At 62.0% G+C, this 411-nt stretch overlaps 1 protein-coding gene across 1 annotated transcript in view; it reads left to right on the top strand.

The window, feature by feature from the left end:
- Positions 1-152: 152 nt before the first annotated feature.
- The window catches only part of HMHA1 (histocompatibility (minor) HA-1), a gene marked incomplete at both ends in the record, with an annotated part of 5,599 nt that continues 5,340 nt past the window's right edge, over positions 153-411 (top strand). Inside the window, 1 exon segment of the mRNA XM_010136463.1 lies at positions 153-290. Coding sequence (XP_010134765.1) covers positions 153-290 — 138 coding nt within the window.

The raw sequence follows: 411 nt of genomic DNA, 5'->3' as shown, positions 1-411 counted from the left end.
CAGCCTGTCCTGGGGTTTTCCCCAGGCTGTTCCAGCGCTCCTGGGCACTCAAAGGTGTTTGGAGGGAGCCGGGCAGCAAGCACGGTGCCAGCAGCTCGGTTCAGTGTCTCTCTCCTCTTTCTCTCCTCACTGCACCCCTGGTCCCACCCCAGGCCGTCCCCCTGCCGAGGAAGTGGATGTGATGCTGCAGCGCTGTGAGGGGGGGGTAGATGCTGCCCTCCAGTACACCAAAAACATCTCCAAGTACATGAAGGACCTCATTGGATACCTGGAGAAAAGGACCACGCTGGGTTTTTTGGGGAGGGCGGGTGGGTCCTCTCCGGAGCGGGGCTGAGCCCCATCCCGGCAGGAACAGAGCAGGTTCAGAGGGAGCCAGGCACTGCCAGGACGGTGGTGACCTTCATCCCTGAC

This window comes from Buceros rhinoceros, unplaced genomic scaffold (genome assembly GCF_000710305.1).
Source record: "Buceros rhinoceros silvestris isolate BGI_N320 unplaced genomic scaffold, ASM71030v1 scaffold22595, whole genome shotgun sequence".
NCBI lineage: Eukaryota > Metazoa > Chordata > Aves > Bucerotiformes > Bucerotidae > Buceros > Buceros rhinoceros.
This window is presented reverse-complemented; position numbering and strand designations above follow the sequence as displayed.